General features: G+C 41.6%; 1 protein-coding gene across 1 annotated transcript; it reads left to right on the plus strand.

Annotated features, from left to right (window-relative positions):
- The first annotated feature begins 790 nt into the window (after nt 1–790).
- On the plus strand, nt 791–15,652 carry LOC104951719 (catenin delta-2-like). The gene is made up of 4 exons (XM_010778449.1): nt 791–798; nt 3,264–3,539; nt 7,935–8,067; nt 15,410–15,652. The coding sequence occupies exons 1-4, from the start codon at nt 791–793 to the stop codon at nt 15,650–15,652; spliced, it is 660 nt and encodes a 219-aa protein (XP_010776751.1).
- The last annotated feature ends 3,856 nt before the right edge of the window (nt 15,653–19,508 follow it).

Consider the following 19,508-nt stretch of genomic DNA (forward strand, 5'->3'; position numbering starts at 1 on the left):
AAAACTCAAAAATCCTATCTCAAAAAATTAGAATAGTTCCTCAGACCAAGTAAAAAAAAAAGACTTTTTTTTTTACTTGGTCTGAGGAACTATTCTAATTTTTTGAGATAGGATTTTTGAGTTTTCTTAAGCTGTATGCCATAATCAGCAATATTAAAATAANTGCTGAAAAGCTCTATGGAGATGAGGAATTCATTTTCCAGCATGATCTGGCACTTGCCCACAGTGCCAAAACCACCAGTAACTGGTGTACTGACCATGGCATTACTGTCCTCGATTGGCCTGCAAATTCCCCTGACCTGAACCCCATAGAGAATATGTGGGGTATTGTGAAGAAGAAGCTGAAAGACACCAGACCCAACAATGCTAATGAGCTAAAGGCCGCTATTGAACATCCTGGGCATCCATAACACCTCAGCAATGCCACAGGCTGATTGCCTCCATGCCACGCCGCATTGATGCAGTAATCCGTGCAAAAGGATTCCCAACCAAGTATGAGTGCATTAATGGACATTTTCAAATGTTTGATTGTGTTTTGCTGTTATAAATCTTTTTTTTTTACTTGGTCTGAGGAACTATTCTAATTTTTGAGATAGGATTTTTGAGTTTTCTTAAGCTGTATGCCATAATCAGCAATATTAAAATAATAAAAGGCTTGCAATATTTCAGTTGATTTGTAATGAATCCAGAATGTATGACATTTTTGTTTTTTTAATTGCATTACAGAAAATAAAGAACTTTATCACAATATTCTAATTTTCTGAGACAGTCCTGTATACTGTATGATACGATGGCCTCGTAAGAACTCAGATGCTCAATTCCGTTGCTTGGTAATATTCTTTANTTACATTAGCTTTCTAGTCAGACGCCTCTTCCGTTGTCTTGAGTTCAGAAGTGGCTTGACCATGGGAATACGGCTATTGTAGCCCATTTCCCGGACACGTCTGTGAACAGTGACTTTTGATACCTGGACTCCAGCTTCAGTCCACTGTCTTTGAAGCTCCCCCAAATTCTGGAAGCGACTCTTCTTCACAATGCTGTTAAGGCTGCGGTCATCTCTCTTGGTTGTGCAGCGTTTCCTGCCACATTTCCCCCTTCCAACAGACTTTTTGTGGATGTGCTTTGAAACTGCACTCTGTGAACAGCTTGCTCTTTGAGAAATTTCTTTTTGTGTCTTACCCTCCTGATGGAGGGTGTCAATGACGGTCCTCTGGACAGCAGTCAGATCAGCAGTCTTCCCCATACTTGTGATTTAGTTTACTGAACCAAGCTGAGTGTTTTTCAAGGCTCAGGAAACCCTTGCAGGTGTTTCGAGTTAATTAGACGATTCAAGTGATTCGTTGAACACCCTACTAGTATACTTTTTCATGATATTCTAATATTTAGAGATAGGATATTTGAGTTTTCTTAAGCTGTATGCCATAATCAGCAATATTAAAATAATAAAAGGCTTGCAATATTTCAGTTGATTTGTAATGAATCCAGAATGTATGACATTTTTGTTTTTTTAATTGCATTACAGAAAATAAAGAACTTTATCACAATATTCTAATTTTCTGAGACAGTCCTGTATACAGAATATAAAGATATTTCACAGTTTAAGGATATCTTTCTTCATCTATTCTCCACGCAGTGTTGACTTGAAGCAAGAAGAGTTGGTAGTATTTGTGCTTTCTGTTTTGGCTGTTGTTACATTAATATGCTGCCGACACAGATATATTTAATATTGTCACAAGACGGGAAACAAATATAAATGGCAAGTGTGACCCTTTTTTGAATGTAATGAAATAAATGAACTTGAGATTGTGTGGCAGTAGGTTGTTGTAATAAAACCTAACCTCACATACATTCTCACTGCTTGCTCGTGTCCAGTAGCACCTCCTTCTGCACCTGATGAATACAACCGCCCTGGCCAATGAGACATTTAAAGTTACAATTCAAGCTTTTATCCGACGGGCACATCAACAGACTTGGCTTTTTTCCTGGATAGCATCTTAATTAAGTCGTGCTTTTAATTAAAGAGTCCAGGCTCTGCACTTTGAGTCAATGTGAATCTTCACCTACAACTTATTCTGACCGCTGTTATATGGAATAGCCAAAGTCTGTTCTTTGTATTGACTTCCCTAATGAACTCAACCTAAAGAGGTATACAAGAGCATACACAAACACACACACACACACATGCATAGACGTGACAGCAATAGCACAAAACTGCAGTGTAAAATGCTCGGATCACAACCACACTTGTACAAACTATAGACTCAAGTATGTGTTAAACATGATTATTGACATCCGTAGGAAGAAAATATAAAAATAAACAGTTTTAAGTATGTCTTAGAAGGAAAGAGAGGATACACATAGAGAGAGATAAAGAGAAAGAGAGGATGAGGAAAAAGGTGAGTACTGACTGCTAGCATGATTTAATAAGCAATATTTGAAAATTGCGCCATTCGCTCCTCTGTCAAAGTCAGAGTCTTATTCAGCCCCAAGGGAGAAACACGAGACAATTTGATCACCAACGTAATCAATTACCGAAATTGCATTTTCTCTCTTTCTGCTTCCTTCATTTTTCTATCTATTCTCTCATATTGCCCCTTACTCTCTCTCTCTCTCTCTCTCTCTCTCTCTCTCTCTGCACCCCTCCATCCCAACGCAGTGATGAAGATTGATGCTCAGGTCCTAATTAGCATCTGCTCTGGTATGCACACTGCCAGTTTGTGCATTCCTGACCCTCCTATCAGTTAAGAGACATGACGTGCCTTGTCCAATCAGATTAGGGCCAGCGGGACAGGCTTCCTGTATGGAGCTGTCACTCCAGATGCATTGTGGTCCCTGCTGATGGATGTGATTTGGGTTAGGAGACCCAAATCATCGTGGGAGCCTGCCTGCAGCAGGCGCCAGTCTCAGCTCCACCTCCACTCTGAGGACACTTCCACTCTGAGGACATCTCCACTCTGAGGACAAGAAGTGCACGCTAAGAATTACATAATAAAATCGCCAATATCAGTACAGCGCCACTTTCCAAACAGGAAATGCACGCAAATACAAAATAAAATCGTACTGACACCATAGGCTGTATATGAATGACACTTATATACATATGTATATATATATATATATATATATAAATAGGGACACCTTGTATTGTTTACTCTCAGTACAGCGCCACTTTCCAAACAGGAAATGCACGCTAATACAAAATAAAACAACTAGACAACAGTGGAGGGTTTGAGAAACAACCGTGTTTGTCGGGTGCACCGCAGCAGAGGTGGGGAGGTTCCAGCCCGGAACCTCCCCACCTCTGCGGGACCCGTGGTGGGACCCCTGAGTCAGACGGTGCGTCTTGGTCACGCTTCATATCGGCCGGCCTGGGAAGGACGAGACACGCAGAGTGGGGGAAGTCCCCCACCCCAACGCAGCACACCCTCCCGGCCATCAGAGTCGAACCCGCAGTTCGGAGGAACCGAACACCAGAGCACCAGCACTAGGCCGGGCCGGCAGAGGCCCTCCAATGGTGGGTCGCGTTTGCCATTCGATCAGTGAGAGGAGAGGAGAAAAATGCAACGAAACATTTCAAAATTCGTTAATATATGGATGAGTGCGGGGGGGAAACGGCTGCACACAGGCCGTGGGGGGATACCCGGGACCAGGCTGGGGGGGGTCAAAAGGGCTTGACCAAGGCCGACGCAAAGTGCATGGTGAGCGGCTTCCATTGCGATTTGAAAACTTCCATCAGACGAGTCCTTTGGGGGGCGGGGAAAAAAACGTGTTCGTCAGAATCGTCACTTCCTGTCCTGAGAGTGGAGGCCTGCAGGCAGACCCCTCTCCAAATCATGGGCTCTTGTGATTTCAAAAATGTTGTGCAGGGTTGTGAAGGTAAATATTTATAGCACACTGCAGTGTTGCACCGTTGTTCCTGAATAAGGCTTTTTGAATTCTACTTATGTTGTCAGTCCTGGTTTATCTTGCAACACATGTAGCTAATGGTATCGTGGTCCATGCTTTTCAATATTGCAGGGAAAATAAAAATGAAATGCACATACTTGTCTGACCCTGGGTTATTGGCTTTTTTTGCAGTCATGTATTGCATGAGAGTGACATCACCTGAAACCAAAATCCAACAATGGCAGATGAGCAGTTCAGCGCCTCGCTTTTCAGCGACTGGTAACGCAAATGTGTTTGACATTTGGTGACTCAAAGTCTCTTGAGGGATGAATGGCACCCAGCGGCCCATTTGATCTTTTCCATGGTGTCTGTGTTTTTGGTGTTGCTGTAATATATTGTATGTCCGATGACAGGTATAAATGTATAATTCATCGACTTTATCCAAGGCAATTCCACTCAGTTGCCTTTATGTGCAGTTTGACTCTTCATGAATACGGGACACTAAACTTCATAACCCAATGGCACTCATCTTTTTTATTTATTTTCTTTCCAGCTTTATAGTTATTTATCACATTCTCCATTACATAATTCACCCTTCCACGCTTTGCCTCTGCCATTTCATCCGTTTGAGTTCAGGGATACAGGGAACATGACAATGAATGATGCAGCAGAGGGGAGATGTATCGCTGTCACTCATGTCTGTCCCTCGGCCTTCAGCTTTGCTCCACCAGGCGGGAGTTATTCACAGCAACAATCGGCTAATCTGTGTCGAAATCAACGTGGATAAACACAGAGCATCACTGTGTTGTGTGTAATCAGCGTTTTCTTTCTTGTTACATTAGCTTTCTCACTGTGTGTGCGTACATACATTTACCCATGTACCAGTGGTCATGTTGGGATTTCACATTGAGGTTCAGCTGTCTCATGAGACCTGGACATGAAAAGAGTGAGATATGAAAAGAAAGAAATCCTTTGATAATTCTTGCATGTGTTGTACTCTTCTATCGCAGTTTGCCTCCCCCCCCGTGCATGTGCGTTTGTGTGTACCTTCATCAAAGCCCCACGATCACACAACAGTCCTTTCTTTCCCAGTTATATCACTCTGTCTCTGCATCCTCCCTTCCTCCCCCACAAACCCCTTTGCCACCTGTCTTTATTCTCTGTCTGTCACTCTGCTTTCCTGCAATACCTCGTTTTTTTCTCCATTCAAAGTCTTTTGCTGCATCACGCCTCCGCACGCCTCAAGAAATGGCAAAGCATCCCATCTAGCCTGGAACACGGAGCTCTGTGCTGCACTTCATTTATTCCCGTCACCCACCAATGTGTCGTATTAGGAACATGTAGCTCCGGATTGGAAACAAATTGTTCTCCTTGACATTTATTAGCACACAAAGCATAAAATAACAAAGTAAGAATATGGCACGCAAGCTCCAGCACTTTTTGTTGCAGATTCTTCAAAAGTCGTGTGGATATTTATTGTGAGCTCTGCTGTTTTTTGTTGGCAGTTCTTCTTTGATAAGTTCTCCCTCGTGTGTCTCTCTCTGTTTGCGTCCCGCTGTTTTCCGTCGTTGGCTTGTCGCCTAGCATTGTGTCTACCATCGCTGTAGCTCTCTCTAGCACCTGTGTTGACATGACTGGCATCTCATCTGAGGGTTGTTTTCATCTTTCTCCATCTCTTTTCTTATTTTCCGCTCTCCCACCGGTTTCCTCTTGCCAGTTGTACCAACAATTGCCTTTGAATGCTCTGCTGTTCCCTAAACTCTGCTTCCTCGTTTTTATTCTCCCTCTGTGTCTCCCTCCTGCTCTGTTCCTCTCACTCTGTCTCTCTCGCTACCAGGGGTTTTTAATTAATGGCGAGCCATGATGCTTATCTTATCAGCAGATCACTCTGCTTTCTATTAACCACACTGACAGAGCTGGGAGGCTGCAGGGAGTGGATGACACACCCAGGCTCAAACGCACACATAGACACATGCACAATCATGCACTTCAACACATCGTCAAATACATACATACGCTGAAGTACAGACACAGATGAATATGAAAACATCCGTGCAGACACACACACACACACACACACACACACACACACACACACAAACACACACTGATGGCGACACACTCACACAAGACAAACAGCTACAGAGGCAATTGTGTCCACATAAACACACATCATGATCTTATCTTAATCTAGCCACACACTCAGTCACACAGACACAGACACACACACACACACACACACACACACACACACACACACACACACACACACACACACGCACACATGCACATAAACAAACAAACTGGCCTGATGGTATCTGGCTGTGTGATTTAAGGGGTGTTGTTTGAGGGGCTCTTCTCCTAAATCCCCTAAATGCCTTGGGAATCCCTCCCTCTTCCTCCCTCCCTCTCTCTATCTCTCCTCTACCTCCCTCCTTCAGTTCTGCTTTCTGGCTGAATGAACACTTATCATTTGGCAGATAAAGAGCGGTCCACACTGAAGCTTGCTTTATCTTTGAGAGCCATGTTTGCTCCCCGTGAACGCGCCGCTCCTCTCAGATGTTTCCCAGGCCGCATTCGCTTCATCCGACAGAGATGAGCGTGTGGTATTGCAGCTTCAACAAAAACACTGGCACACACGCAATCCTCCGTCCCATCAGTTTGAACCCTCCAAGCAGGTCAATTGTCCCGTATTTACCACATTTTCATGTTTGGGGAGTTTGAGCTATCAATTTTGTTTTTCACGATAGCTTGATGGGGATTACAGCGAGACGCATTTTGGCACAGAACGGTGAGCATGGATCTAGAAACGACAAAATCAATCCTCCAACAGCACAATGGATGGGAGAGGCTACAATTTCAACATAGGCTTTCTTCAGATTGCATTTAGACAACGGGAGAGAGAGGAAGTTACAGAGAGACAGTTTACAGAGCGGTTATTGGAACAAATATTACGTTAAAGTTTGCAGAAACTCAGAACGTGTGTACACGCACAGTCGCCAACACTTTCTTGCACGATAATAATTGTATTACTTGGGGGACCGAAGCTAAGCAATTCTCAGCATGGGATAATACAATAAAGAAGACCATTACCTGAGTGTTACCAATGGACAGTGTGCTCTAAGGAGGGTAAACTCCTAATAGCAGAATGTATATAACATAACTCAGACGGCAGTAAGGCAGTGCTGTGCAATCATTTAAACTTTTTACCCCTATTTTAAGTTTTCTCAAAAGTATTTACGGACTTCTCTTAGTATTACCTTGGTTGCATTTTGTTTCACTTCATCCCAATGATTCGGATGGATGTTCAAAATATTCATCTCTAGCTATTGTTGTTTTTTCACTGCAGTTTTACAAGCCAGTAAAAACCTGCAGACAATAATGTGCCTTTTTCACTTTGGATCTCCTTGAAGCCTTTGTATGCTACATATCTAATACTTTAACACATTTGTACAGCTTTTATTGGACTCACTATAAGTTGAATTATATTTCCATAAAGAGTTAAGACCTGTTAAAATCACCATGTTGTTTTTAAAAGGAAAATCTAACTCCTTTTAAGTGATTTGCAAACCCTATTTGAGCCCATATTTTTCTCCATTTACCGGTTGAGTTGTTCATCGATGCTTTCGATTTAACATGCTGGCGTCATCACTACTTTCTCTCATTTCCTGCAACGGTGACAGGTGGAAATGACAATGTTTTGGCAAATTGGGCATTCAATATGCAATTTGCATCACTTCTTCCCCGCTGTGTTGCTTAACTTATAAAGCCCTCTCCAATTATAAGAGAGCGCTTTGGGTGAAAACAAAACAAAGTCGTTGTTTTCATAAAAAAAAAATCTGTCAATCAAACTCTGCCTTTTTATCCACATGCAGGTCTTCCTCTGTGTATGTTGTGTAAGCATGTAAGTGAACGTGAATGCGTGTGAATGTTGGAAAAAGAGTCTGTGATTTGATTGGACTACTTTGAGGAAATCTCCTTTGTGTTGTTGAGATGCTTTGTTAAAGTGCTGCAGGAATCAAAGTGTCTCTCTGTCTGGTTCTGTGCAGAGAGTTTGGGTGGAGAGATCCGGAGCTGCCAGAGGTGATCCAGATGTTGCAGCATCAGTTCCCATCAGTGCAGTCCAACGCTGCTGCCTACCTACAGCATCTCTGCTTCGGAGACAACAAGATCAAAGCAGAGGTTTGTGTCTGTGTGTGTTTTCAGTGTTGTGTGAGTACTTGATCACTAACAGTGTAGTAGAGATGGGAATAATCGTAACATGGACGATCAGAGCCCTAAAAGGTGTGTATAAGTGAATAACTTATTTTGAGTTAAAACTCCATGGGCTGTTTTGCATTTACCGTAACATTTGCTTCCAATAAATTGTTCTTTAACTTAGAATTTGTAGGATTCTGTATGATGAAGCATGCTGCAACTCCATCTGTAAGCTGTGCCATCTATTGAGTAGTATCTATAGTGGCAGTGAAGTTCAATTAGTCCCAAAGTCACTAGTGTGTCTCTCAAAAGTAATTTAAGAGGGAAGCCTCGTCGGAAAGCTCTTATAAACCCTAGCAGTGCTCTAAAACAATGGAAATGACAATGACACACACACACACACACACACACACACACACACACACACACACACACACACACACACACACACACACACACACACACAGACACAGACACAGACACAGACACACAGACAGACACAGACACAGACACACAGACACAGCATCCAGAATATGTTTCTTCATCCCAAAACAAATTCAGTAGAGTTGGTCAATAGATGATACTGCATCTAAAAAACACAATTAAAACACAATCCTAAAAGCTCTATATGCAAACAGGAATACAAAAAATAAATAAAATAATTTCCCATGAAGGCAATTAAATACGAAGAAGCAGCTAATGCTCATTCACAACGACCCACTTAACCTCTTTTACAAACAAAGACTCACAAATATGCAGATACAAAAATTCAATCACACTTGAATACAAAAAAGAAAACATTACTCTCCTCTCCACCCCCTCATCTCTGTAGCTCTGAAAGAAACCTAAGTGTTTGTGTCTTCTATAATGGGTGTAATTATTGCCTGAATGGAGGTGTCCAACAATGGAGAAAATAGCAATTGTGTATTGACAGGGGAAACGTTGGCCTGCCTTCATCAGTCTGTTTGATTGTCTCGTTCAAGGCCCAAGGCGCTGCTAAACACTATTTACACAAATTAAATCTTGAAGAGATATCAAGCAGCCAAAATTACCGCTTTGCATCACATCAAACAAAAGCAGGCATTTACACATATACATCCACATGCCTGCCTCATGTTTACCATGACAACATGTAGCATGTGCACCAGAGTTTAGCATTTATATTTGTCTTGTCACATTTGAGAATGTAAGCAATCCTCCTGCTTCCTGCCCTTCATTTCTGAAGTGTTCTCATCAGTACCTCTTAACGCATTGTGATCGATCACCTCGAGAAGCCGCAACAGAAATGTGTGCATTATATTGTAGAGTCATCACATTATTGATGGAGCTCATCTTCAGACATCTTGACTCTAGTCAATGTGTTTTCCTCACATCTTCTTTATGTCAGTCAGTATTCATTGCATTTCCATCAAAGGAAATGTAAAAGAAAGTTCTAGTGAGAAAGAAACGTCTTTCTTTGTGAACATCTTGAGTGTTTTGGCGGATTTTCAAGGTTGTGACAGAGCTCTTGTTTCAGAACAAGTTTCAGAGTTGAAGAGTTTTTTTTGTGCACGACCTTCTTTCCACTGTTACACAGACTTTAAAACATAAGCAGAAAAAACAATATATTCCTATATTATGTATCACAATGCGTAAGCACTTCACAGATAATGAAGTAACTTGAACTTAATAAAACAAGTTTAACTTTGACTCTATTTGCTGCCAACAAACAAAGACATCATGTTTTCATGATTCTAAAAGGCATAGATGAGGTACATGTATTTTTATTAGTGATCTGCTTTTGACTGTCATTTCTAAGGGGTAGCGTGACTTGATGGATTTTAGTGATAATTAAATAACTGTTTAACAAAAGTTTAACTATTTGTTATCAGCCCTGATCTAAAGACTTTTTTCTTGTTTTCAGTCAGCCAGACATACACAGATGGCAGGGGACACACTGAGCAGCTAAATACAGCCACAACATGGCGGCTATTTGTAGCGAAATAGATGCTCTGCAGGGGCAAGAAGAGGCGAGCAGAGAGGTTATAGACAGGCTCAGTAAAAGAGAGACAAATGGTAGATGGGAAAATATGACTTCCTGTTATCCTGGATCGGGTAACAAGAATGTTGACGATGATTTTCTGAAGGGGTGTGTGTGTGTGTGTGTGTGTGTGTGTGTGTGTGTGTGTGTGTGTGTGTGTGTGTGTGTGTGTGGACAGATGGAGGTATGGCCCCAGCTCAGATTACAGTTGACCACAGAGGCAGCTTGGCAAACTCATCTTCACCATCATTTATTACTGCCCCAGACACACACACCGTACTGCACACACAAACAGTAACCTTGTGTGTACTAAGCACACACACAAGCCCATTGACATGTCAGCTCATGCATCCCCTTTAGCCACACCAAAACACAAACACACACACACACACACACACACACACACACACACACACACACACACACACACACACACTGTCAGACTAAAGTTCAGTCACATCAGTAATTCATTTTGTGTAGCAGCCTTGTCGATATCCATTTATCCAACAGACCGGTTGAAGGGAGAGGAACGTGCCCCCTGTGTCTGACCCCCACCCTCCACTCTCTTTCTTACACACATCTACTTTGTTTACTTCACACATCATATATCACTCTCTTCCTATCCCACTTTATTTTGTTATCAATGGTTTTAATTTCTCCTTCCATCTTTTTAGGATGTGAAAAATGTCCTCTTTTTTTTTACAGCGGACCTGCTTGATTATACAGTGTAGTATCAATACAGGAACGTTAAGTTAAATTGTATTCTCAGTAAGAATTGCATTTTATATTACGATAAGAAAGCCAATAATGTAAAGTCAATATGTTTACAGAATGTTGTTTTTGATTTGTAGAGCGTGAACTGTGCAATCTGCAAGCTTTGAATATCTGTATAACAGGCATCAGCATGAAGGATGAAAAAAGACACAGCAAATGATCCGTAGCAAATACTGTAATAATGTTGCATGCTTCTCCCACTTTTTACACATTGCAGACCATATTTTCCCCTCTGATAACTGCTTACCATTCTGAGTGTTTAAAGATAGGAAAAGGAATTGCTTAGAAACCTTGTGTCAATTCTCACCACCTATAAAAGAACATGCTGAGTAGTTTGTCAGTGACTGCTTTGATAAAAAAAAGTATCCTTTATTGCCTTTTCACAATTTGCAGAGACTTATTTCAGTGAGAAAAACTGCCTTTCATCAATGGTATAATTTTCTTTGTCAAGCAAAACGTCCTAATCTCTTTTATAACAGCTTAACTAGCCTCCAGGTGACCTTAAGCGAATAAGTCTGTTTTCACCTTGGGTGGAGCATTTAGAGGTAGTGTATCCTTATAAGTTACTCATCCACCATCTTCCTCAGCAACATTTCCCTTCACTATCCATAACCTGGTGAGAAAAACACTCTTTGAAATGGGTCTTCATCTGACTAATTGGTCATATGTTAGTATGAAACTACTGGGGACCACCCACTCATCAAAGCATACACACAGACTGGGATTAATAAGCACATATCCCTACCCCCTGCTGAGGAGAGAGTTGTGTTTTTGCTGCCTCTGTGGTCGTACTCTTTAAACATCAGAGCCTCTAGTGTATTTATTGAGGTAGGTTTTCTCCGGTGTTGATACTGCTGAAAAATGAGCTGCCTCAGAACAGTGTTATTAAACTATAGGTTAATGCCAAGTTTGGCCCAGTTTAGAAGTCTCCAAAGGGAAATGTTAGCAAAGAGCCAAGAACCCAATTAGCCCAAGGTGGAAAGCTCTTAAATGCAGTTAGCTTGAGGCTAAGTGTCAGGTAAAAACAAAAGCTCTTGGGGTTGTCTTGTAGCTCACCTGGTATTGCGGCTAAGTTTGAGTCAAGTTTGAATCTGAAGCAGGCTCGTTTGCTTAACCTTTCTCCGTCTAAACTAAACATAAATTCAATTAAGCGAAACATTGTATTATTGATAGCCATTATCAAAGGTAAATTAAATATAGAAAACAGGGCTTTCCCAAAAGTAGGTAAGGTGACTGTCATGCCAAGAGGCGTTGAGGCCCATGCATGAGTGTGCATGGCAGATGTCACATGTCCTCACACCCGCTTCTCACTCTCAATATGTGCTGCTGATTAATGCTGACATTCCATATGTGGTGAGTCATTTTTCAGGCTTCATATGCCACCAACCCAGGTATGTGTCACCGCTTTTTGTTCCACTGCCAGATTTGATGCCGGCAGCACATCTGATTCCCGCAATCCCCGCTTTCACCACTGCTAACTGTTACCACGGCAATGCTGTCGCTATGGGTTACCAACACCCGTGGCCGCCGCGGAACAGTGGGAGACAAAGACAAATCAATCTGCGCTCCTAATCTTCTTTGCATGGAAGACAGGAACAGACTCAGTGGTGTTGGCAAGCCTTGTAGGAAGCTCAGAGGCAATACAAAGTAATAGCACTATGGCTTTTATGGAATAACAGATTAACTGTGACACAAGCTTAAAGAGGAGAGAGGGGAGAAGGAGAGATCGGTACAGGAAGAAGGGAAGGGGAGCAGAGGTGACGAATGGAGGGCATGAGAGGTACAGCGAATCAGGCTGAGAAAATTGTGAGGCCAATGGAGCAAGGTTAGTTTGCCATTCATTGCCTCCCTTAATCCATTTTAATTGAAAAGATAAGCAAAGTCATTTTGCTCGATAAACTCCTGCTGTGTCATCAAACACCTCCACCCTCTCCATGCCCTCCATCACTTCCTTACTCTTTTTCTCTCTTTTCTTTCACACTCATTTTGTCTCCACACCTGCCTCGCATTAAGCATTTGTTTTCGCTATGAATAAATCAAAGTTGAAAATACTCATTGTGCGCTCTTTTTTTTTCATTTCTCTGTGGCTTACCCATGCCAGATGTGTTAGGTTTCCACAGGAGACACAACAATGAGTGCCAGTGATAATCACGGGAGAAGGCTTGGAAGAGGATTCATTGCACTTTACTGTTCCTGTCAACATGTCTGCATGGTACACTCCACCCATCTGGTGCTTCACGATTAAACAGACACCAGGAATTATTTTCCACTGTTTAATGTACCAGGTCTGGGGGAGAACATGCAGAAAAATAAGAGGGTTTCAAGAAGCACGATTACGCAGTTAACTGTGAAAAACTTTTTTCCAAGTTATCTGGATGAGTAACTCTGTCGCAGTACTCCAGAGATTCAATAAAAGTGGAAATGTGAGAAACATGCTCTCTCTCTGCTCTCTCTCAATCTCTATTTCTCAAAAACTCACACTCACACACACACACACACACACACACACACACACACACACACACACACACACACACACACACACACACACACACATTCAAACACGCACACTCACACACTAGTTGCTCGATCCGTGCTGGATTTAGTCTCCTGGTGATCACAGCCTGTTTCTGGTGATTAGTACTACACCCCTGTTGATTGGACAAAACACGGCTGGCTGTAAGCTCTCTGGCCCCCTAAGGCGAATGAAGATCCCCACTGTAGAAAGGGATGTGGGGGGGGGTTAAAAACCACAGCACAGAGAGAAGGCAGTACATGTAACACCATAGGGGTGAGGCATAATGGGTAACACCAGAGTGCCCTCATTGTGATCCCCACTGTGCTCACAGAATCAGGATAAACTCATTAATCTGCACTGATTTGCTTGTTTGTTTCTCTCTACTCTAGTGTCTCTTTTTGTGTTTGTAAATGTCAAATAAAGCAACACGTAAAGTCTATAATGCAACCAGAAGAGACAGTAGTAGTAGAGAATGGGGAAATACCCACTCGCTTGAACAGAAAAGTGTTTGCTACAGACAGGCTTTTATAAAATACATGAACATAATATCCCTGCAGTCTGGTGAGGGTGTCATTATGAGTGCCGGGACATTTCTTGACAGCTTTCTTGACTTTTGGGGGAGTCACACAATCCATTAAGCGTTCTCCTCTTTGGTTTCAGCATCTGTTTTTATACTTATTTGGTAAAAAAAACAAAACATTGATAATTACAGTAAGGCTTGCATTTTGTAGATTGCACCTGCAACATTACGTTTATAGCCTGATAATCACACTGAATTGCCATTTAGTTTCCACTTTATTCATTGGCATTCGAGATCCAGATGGAAGCAGCAGTTTACTACTTCACTAATGGAACACTTTTATAAGGCCTTACATTTCCTCAGTGTATCGTAATTATATGTTTAAGATAAGATAAGATGGTACTTTATTGATCCCAATTCGGGAAAATATATATTTTTTTTTAATTACATGGTCAAATCGTATGGTCTGCAACTCGACCTAATGAGCAATATAAACTGATTCACTTTCTAAAAGGTTGTCTGTTATATTAGAGGAGTCGATGATGGACTGATACTATTAGTGTGTGGAAGATATTGGGTCGTAGCTGTTATCATATGTTTTTATTATCAATGTATTTATATAGATATATTCACATTTTATTGGTATTAAAGTGTAATATCTCTAAACTATAAATATTATAACATGTACAAAATGTATTGAATTATAAGATTCAGAACTAGTGTGTATGTATTCTTTATATTTTACTATACATAACAAGTCACCAGCATGCTCTCTTCTTTTTAACATTTTCAAATGTTTCTAGGGTAAAGATTATGGACCACAAATGCCTCTTTAATATACACATACATAAATCATATACAAAACTTCCCCATTATGCATGGTGCATTTTTAAAATCGCACATCTTATAAATCACTTGAACCTCTGTTGTCTATTTGAAGAAGCAGTTTTGCATCCGAGCTATTTTCCTTTTCAGTTAGCAGAAGCCAAACATGTCAGTAGTGATGTGTTTGTGCATGGTCATTGAAGGAGAAATGAAACAGACAACTGAAACAGAAAAATGCAGACAGGATGAAAACAAACAGATAAACAGAAACAGACATTACATGAATTCAAATGGAGGAAGAAAAAGACGAGTTCAAATGGGAAATACTGAGGAGCAGGGTCAGAGACGCGTAGAGCTACAGACAAAAATATATTGCGTCATATTTTTTCCGATTATCAGCAAAGCTTGTGTTGCACCCCCCCACCCTCATCAGTATAATTAAGTGTCATTTTGTGAAACACATTAATTAGCTGTGTTATAGGATCTCTAATTAGTGCACAACGGGTTGTTAATCTGATTGAAGGGTACTGTAAGCCACACACACACACTTCACTGTACACACACAGGTAGTTACCTGCATAGACAACTGTTGGCCATTTTCCTGGTGGCTGGATATGTGTTTGATGATCTTTTTGTTGTTGTATATAATTTAATTTGTTTACATCCTCAGATCCGTAGACAAGGAGGCATCCAGCTGCTGGTGGACCTGCTGGACCACAGGATGAGCGAGGTGCACCGCAGCGCCTGCGGAGCCTTGAGGAACCTGGTGTACGGCAAGGCCAACGACGAGAACAAAGTGGCCCTGAAAAACTGCGGGGGGATCCCTGCCTTGGTCCGCCTACTGAGAAAGACCGGAGATGTGGAAATCAGAGAGCTGGTCACAGGTACTGCGGCAAACTTACACCTCACATAACCTGCCTCGCATGTTTATGATGGGTTAGCTATTTTTCAGCAAGACTCTGCTGCTGCATTGCCTCGGGAGAGGTTATAATGGTGTACACATGTGTGTGTAATGCACACTTTTATGTGAATTAGTGGACATCATTTGATATGAGGTCCGGCTGCATATGCACACACTATTGCACCAAATCTGCATCACTAGATGAAATGATATCGATACCTTTCTTATCTGTTTTGCCTGTTTTTGTTAATTGATTTATCTAATTATATGTATCCTTCTTATCTGGTGAATCTACTAGACAACTGCATGACTTAGTACCCTTCTGACCTTTTATAAGTGATCTAGATATGGTAAATCTAAGACTTTGAAAACGTTTAAATGTAAAACTGCGGTAGTTATGAATCATACATACTTACACACACACACACACACACACACACACACACACACACACACACACACACACACACGCTCAAACATCCATCCCAAGACGCATCTCACCCGCAGGTCACTTGCTCACTGAGGAGACCTGGCAGATAGCAACAATGACAACCAGGGGGCCAGTGAGGAGTTTTTTTTTAATCTCCCTTTTAACACCCAAAATACAGACAAAATTAAAAATGTATAGAATAACAGTGATTAATAGGCAGGATAAGGAAGATGGGCTGAAGGACTGATTGTGGAGGAAAGATGAAGATAGGAAGGGGAGAAAATAAGGAAGTAGTGTTTTTTACACCAGATGAAGAACCAACAATGTGCATCATTAAAATTCACATAGAATTCAGTGTTGACACTAAGCTATAAGTGTCAGTGATGATAGTCATCAGACGTTGCCTTTAGGCACATTCTGGCACCTTAAAGAATATCTTAAAAGCTCTTAAGACACTGAAAGATTAAAACATTGCTTGGAGAGTGTTTGTAAGGAGTTTAACACATTTATAAATTGCCCTGCAAGTCATACTGCATCAAATGTTGAGCTCTGACTTGTATAAATAGTCATTATGCACACAACCTCTCTCTTTCCCTGGCTCTTCCTGTTCCCTGCTGCTGGCTGACTGAATCAGCGTCATGCATACTCTCCCCTGTTGTCCGTTTACTCTGATACTTAGCGTTGAACTCCACATCTCAATTGCTTTCATGACAGTACAACTCTATTCTGAAGTCTCACATCATTTGCCTGCTGGAAGACCCTGCTGGAGCTCTGATTTGCCATTCGAAACTCTTGCATAAATATTCAGTAATTCAATTAGGAGTGTATTTGAGTGTTTTTACCAGACTTAAGGGGAACATTATGAGAAAGTGTTTGGTTCTTTGAATATTAAACAACGTGAACATGTTCTATTAAAACCGTAAAATACAAATATGGACCTGGCATGATCATAATATGAACCCTGTAATGTTCACGAGCCAAAAGTGGAGAAGGCTTTGCAAAAAGACAGATTCATCTACCAGATCATTTGCTCTTCTACATGTATATGTAGCACAAAGGCATTATATCTATTGCCAAATTACATTCCTCTCAGAGCTTGACCTTTACTACTAATTGGTGGCTAAATGATTTGAAAGCAATGGCAGTTGGTGTGGTTCATCAGGAGCAGTGGTGCATGCTGAAATGACATCAATAGACACAATCCTCAACGGCTGGGTTTAAAGAGAGTGGTTGTGCTAGAGTCATAACAAATCAGCCTCCTCATTACTGCCTCTGTGTTGTCAGCTTCGTCAAAGCCCTTCCCTATTCTCTGTGATTTAAGAATCTGTTTAGGACGGGGGAATTGAGACGGGGCTTCATTTCTTTTTTTGGTGACCGGAAAAACCTTCCCTCAACAATTTACCCTATCTCCCTGACGGTTCTGAAGTTTAAATATAGACAATCTTTATTGGCTTCCCTGGGTCTCAGTGTGAGGTAGATAGGACGAAGTCAAGGCTTCCGGGCCTGTCAGTCAAAGTGTGGTCGATGCCGAGGCTTGGGTGTCAATAGGAGATGCTATCCTTACTCATGGGCTCACCTTGAGGCAGTGGACCGTGGCACAGCCCGCTGCAGCGCCCGCCTGCTCCCAAAGACTAAACTGAGAGGCAACTGCTGAGGAAATAATTCAAAAGTGGAGCATTGGTGCAAACATCTTGAGTTATGTGTGCAATTTATTTTTCAAAACTGGGGACGAATGAACATTTTAGCTAATTTCAAAGTGCTGATTGATATTCCATGCATCGCACAGCAGTGTTGGAATGACACCAAGCTGATGCTGCCAATAACTAACCGACATAGTGAAGTAATACTGCTGCCATATTTTACTGGAATGTATTCACCTTTCCTTCTGTTCCTTCAAGGCATCAATCACTGCTCCATGTCCAAATGCCCCCATTACTGCAGTATTTGCCAAAGCCATTTTAATTTAAGCCAAAGCTCGTAACCTTCTTTATAAAATGCCTGAGGACAAAGCTCCATCACAGTCATTACGAGATTCCTGTGGGGGAACAGGATGCCCTCACCAGTTTGACTTTTTTCCGACTACTGCTGCTATGCTATCAAATTGTTAGTGTCCTGCAGAAATGTGTCTGCAGCATTTTCACTGTGGGAGGCCATGGTGGGAAAGAAACCTCCACTATAAGCAGTGACAATTTACCCAAGATATAGGACCTAACCTAGAGCTGACAAATGTTTCCCACAAAGTGACTGCCGGACGGGAAGTTGTGTGACTCTGGGGTCAGCATTTGTTAACATGCTGTCACCTATAATTTAATCTAAAATCAATATTTCTTTGTTTTATTTCTCGTTTACAGTTTTTTGTACACATTAGCTATGGTATTTGTCTTCTTTGGCTTTTCTCATTTCCGGGCTCTGACCCCGCAGCTAACTTATTCACTTAGAGACACACAGATGAAGGCTGTTTAATAAAACATCGCCACTTGAGGCCTAACAGGTCTCACTCTCCCCATACAAGTCACACTCTCATTTATTCATGAATTCATGCAATCATCTCCCTATTTCCCCAAACCACCCAGCTCTGAGGAAACTGTCCGTCAAGCGTCTGAGGGGAACTCAGAGGAGGGAGATCGGAAGGAGGAAGCACACACACACACACACACACACACACACACACACACACACACACACACACACACACACACACACACACACGCACACGCACACACACCTATAGTTGACAGTAATGGCAAGGCACTGTTTGCCTTCCTTTCTCTTCTTTAATCTCCCACTCATTCATAACAGTACAACACCGAGCCGTGAACTCTGTATGTGAATCTGCCTTCTTTGTTTTCTTCTGTTGCTCTGTTGCTAAGATTTTCCGTAATGAGACAATTTTTTTGTGTGTGATAATGAATGTTGTCTCCTTTGAATGTTCACCGCTGTGTGATTATACATGCATTTATTCATAAACTCTACACAATACTCTGTGCACAGTTGTTCCCCTATCTCCCTTTCACTCATTCACTCCCTCTCCCTCCCTCACTAACTTGTGCTGGGAGCCATAGCAACAACTCCTCCAATTGTACGAGTTCTTTGTGCGTCAAGACTTTTTGTTGCCGATGAAGTATGTTCGTTTTTTAAAGCTGGAAATAATGAAGGACAACTCACAGTTGTGTAGAACACTGTGAGTTGTCAGAGGTCGGAGGAGTTCAAGCATCACTGATAAACACACTTAAAATGGATTCATCAGACGGAGAAACTCTAACAGTGTGCAGACAACAGGCCAGTTTTACATAACCTTTTAGAAGACATTTGTCTATTGGAGCCAAAGAACAAGTTTGTATTTTCATTCAACTGTTTAAAGAGTACATCCAGTATAACGTTAATCGATACACCTTTACCTCGTAGCCACATTAGCTCTTTGTATGGTCAAACATGTCA

Source organism: Notothenia coriiceps, unplaced genomic scaffold, assembly GCF_000735185.1.
Source record: "Notothenia coriiceps isolate Sejong01 unplaced genomic scaffold, NC01 NC01_scaffold00019001, whole genome shotgun sequence".
NCBI classification, from domain to species: domain Eukaryota; kingdom Metazoa; phylum Chordata; class Actinopteri; order Perciformes; family Nototheniidae; genus Notothenia; species Notothenia coriiceps.

Excerpts from the sequence above, each read along its gene's own strand:
- LOC104951719 (XM_010778449.1), top strand. Across the intron at positions 3,540-7,934 it reads TCGCGTTTGCCATTCGATCA|AGAGTTTGGGTGGAGAGATC; the intron begins GTGAGAGGAGAG and ends GGTTCTGTGCAG. Across the intron at positions 8,068-15,409 it reads ACAACAAGATCAAAGCAGAG|ATCCGTAGACAAGGAGGCAT; the intron begins GTTTGTGTCTGT and ends TTACATCCTCAG.